A 3,204-nucleotide genomic window follows, 5' to 3' on the forward strand; every position below is an offset into this window, starting at 1 on the left:
GAAGAAAGACGACGGCTACTGGGACAAGCGGCGCAAGAACAACGAGGCGGCCAAGCGCTCGCGGGAGAAGCGACGGGCCAACGACGTGGTGCTGGAGACACGCATCCTGGGACTCCTGGAGGAGAACGCCCGTCTGAGGGCCGAGCTGCTGGCTCTCAAGTTCCGCTTTGGCCTCATCAAGGACACCTTTGATGTGACCGTCCTGCCACTCTCTGTGCCCCCCTGCACCCAGCCACCGCCACCCCCTACTACACGCTACTACCAGTCCCACAGTGATGGGTCTTCATACCCCAACATGCCCCCGAGCACCAACACCCACCACATTCACTCCCACCCACCCCAGCAGGCTCCCCCGTATGGAGTGAGGGGATCTGGGGCGTCGTTAGGTCGCAGTGTGTGGAGTGCATCTGATGACTCGGGGTTCTCCACCCCAGGTAGCTCAAACGTTGGCAGCCCCGTGTTCTTTGATGACGGACTAACCGAGCACAGCCGGCCATCCCCGCGGGGGGTGGCGCTGGAGGGGCAGCAGCGCGGCTACGATTCTCATCTCCCCCACTTGGAGGTGAACGAGGGACATTACGTGAGTAGACAAGACTCGGGTGAAGGCATGAGGAGCCTCCCGCACAAGCTCCGCTTCAAAGGCCCCAGCGGTGGCAGTGATGGAGGGGAGGTGCCCCTGGCCCTCGACGCCAGGCATAGTGTTCCTCCCGTGGCCACGGTGGGACCAAACATCCAGCAGAGGAACATCCAGCAGGGTGGACGGGACGGCAAGGCGGAGGGCCAGGAGGCCCGTGGTGGGCTTGAACCGCAGTACCAGTGCACCTCCTCTGGAGGTTACAGCTTCTCGCCTCCACAGTGCTCCACAGACTCCAAACACGTGGCGGAGAACAACAACAACAGCTTCAGATCCCAGCTTAGTTGTCTGTCTCAGGAGGTGGCTCAGCTCAAGAAGCTCTTCTCAGAGCAGCTGCTGTCCAAACGGACCTAAGATCAGTCTAAAAAGGAAGACTAACTCGAGAGGGACTCAGAGACAGATCACCGCTGTCAAAGTGGGGTGATGTCTTATCGACTGCCGTTTCTCACTGTATAGCACAGTACAGCTTACGGGCAAACACAAATCAAATCAAATCACATTTATTTTGTAAGGCCCGACAACACACGTTAATGTCCCCATGGGCCGGACACGTCTTCTTTAAACAAGTCAAGAAGAAACATCACAATAAATCAAGAACAAAACATTAAACACCATGAAATCCAAAGTAAAATGTAAAATAAATGAATGCAACACTCCCAGACATACCCCATGTGAAGGTAAGGAAGAACTCACTAAAAACCTAGCAATAGGAAAAAAGCACCACAGGCAATGTGGAGGGGAGAAACCTTAGAAGGGCCGTTCAAGGGGGGATCTCCCTTCTTAGATGTCGGTGATAGTAGTGTTGCTATGGATGATCAATGGGTGGAGAATAAAACAAGCGAAACAGTTGGTATGTATGTCTCTGAAGCACTGTAGTTAGCTGTATGGTCCTCATCACGTCAGTTCCTTCACAACCTGTAACCTAAACTATCATTACACCTGGGCAAAACTGAGTCCATTCTCTTTGGATCAAATAACAAACCCAGCAAGACTGTAACTCGGTTACGGTGGGTGACAATATTGTCACAAGGAAAGATGAAATTACATACCTGGGTTCTATCCTAGAGGCAAATCTTTCCTGTGACAAAATGGCAACCAATGTAATCAAAAAAGTCAACCAACAAACAAGATTCTTGTACCGGATCTCCTCTCTGGTAAACAAGAATACCCTGAAGACTCCAACAGGAGCACTCATTCAAGGGTACTACGACTATGCTTGCACCTCATGGTACCAAAGCACCTCAAAGGCACTAAAAACAAGATTACAAAGATCACAAAACAAACAGGTCAGACTACTGCTTAACCTCACTCCTAAAACCCACCTCACCCATGCCCACTTTGACAACCTAGGATGGCTTAGAGTAGACGACAGAGTACAGCAACTTGCAATGGGCCTGGTCTACAAGATACACTAGATCACTAAGGTACCCATGTACATGTCAAAATACTTTCCAAAGGTCAGTGAATACCACGACCACAACACCAGAGGGAGCTCTACAAATCATGTTAAACCCAGATTCGGCTCAAACAAGGGACTAAACACGTTTCGCAATTATGCCACATCAATGTGGAACGCCCAACCCACAGCTGTAAAGAAATGTGAATCCCTACCCACATTCAAAACCGCTCTAAAAGAGCACCTACGGGAGGCTGCCATTCGAAACTGGCCACTGTAAATGTCCAAACCCCCCCCACCCCCTCCTAATAGACAGTCTCCTCCCCTCCGTATGTATATATTTCTCTCCCACCCTCCCACCCCCTCCTAATGTATAGTCTCCTCCCCACCGTATGTATATATTCTCTCGCCACCGTATGTATATTTCTCTCCCACCCACCCACCCCCTCCTAATGTACAGTCTCCTCCCCATCATATGTATATACTCTGTCAGGATCTATGGGTAACAGTACTGTATATTTGCATAATCATATATGTCACAAATGTAACAGTACTATATACCTGTATGTCATGTATGTCCCTATGCCATAAATGTCATGATGTCATGTATGTTGTGTAATGTCATAAATGTCACTATGAATTGAAAATGGGGGGCCCTGATGTAAACAAGACAAACGTCTTTCTCTGGTCTGCATTCCCTTAACAATTGTATGTATTGAGCCGTACTGTATTGTACCCATTCTGCAATCTGTTAAATAAAGTTTTCATTCATTCATTCATTCATTCATTCATTCATTCATTCATTCATTCATTCATTCATTCATTCATATCTCTCTCTCTCTCTCTCTCTCTCTCTCTCTCTCTCTCTCTCTCTCTCTCTCTCTCTCTCTGGTGCACAAGGTGGGCTACTAGTGCACTGTGCAATGGAATTACAGGAATAGGACCAAAGATCAAAGGCGAGGAGGAATACAGCAGTGATAGTGAAAGAGAGGAAGGAATCGAATATGTTTACTTTGTCTCATCTAATGCCATCCAGGTATCATTCTACCCCTACTCTTGTACAAGAGCCATGTCATACTATCAACGGCCACTGAGACTGATACTAGCAACTGAAACTATTACGAGAAGGAAGAGAGGGAGGGTGGGGGTAGTATCAAGTATGGGGGAGTGGATT

General features: G+C 48.7%; 1 protein-coding gene across 2 annotated transcripts in view; it reads left to right on the forward strand.

Annotated features, from left to right (window-relative positions):
* nfil3-3 (nuclear factor, interleukin 3 regulated, member 3) overlaps window positions 1-2,986 on the forward strand; it is a 4,918-nt gene extending 1,932 nt beyond the window's left edge. The window contains exons 2-3 of one of the 2 annotated variants that reach the window (XR_014619882.1): window positions 1-1,311; window positions 2,931-2,986. The exon at window positions 1-1,311 is cut by the window's left edge and continues 417 nt beyond it. Coding sequence is in view for 1 of the 2 variants with exons in the window: in XM_084318167.1 (XP_084174293.1) it covers window positions 1-988 (988 nt within the window). In the remaining variant the exon portion in view is untranslated. Of the gene's footprint in view, window positions 2,010-2,930 lie in introns of those variants that run through there. The other variant, XM_084318167.1, reaches the window with a different exon arrangement.
* The last annotated feature ends 218 nt before the right edge of the window (window positions 2,987-3,204 follow it).

The sequence above is a fragment of the Notolepis coatsorum genome, assembly GCF_963971535.1.
Source record: "Notolepis coatsorum genome assembly, chromosome: 7".
Classification (NCBI taxonomy): domain Eukaryota; kingdom Metazoa; phylum Chordata; class Actinopteri; order Aulopiformes; family Paralepididae; genus Notolepis; species Notolepis coatsorum.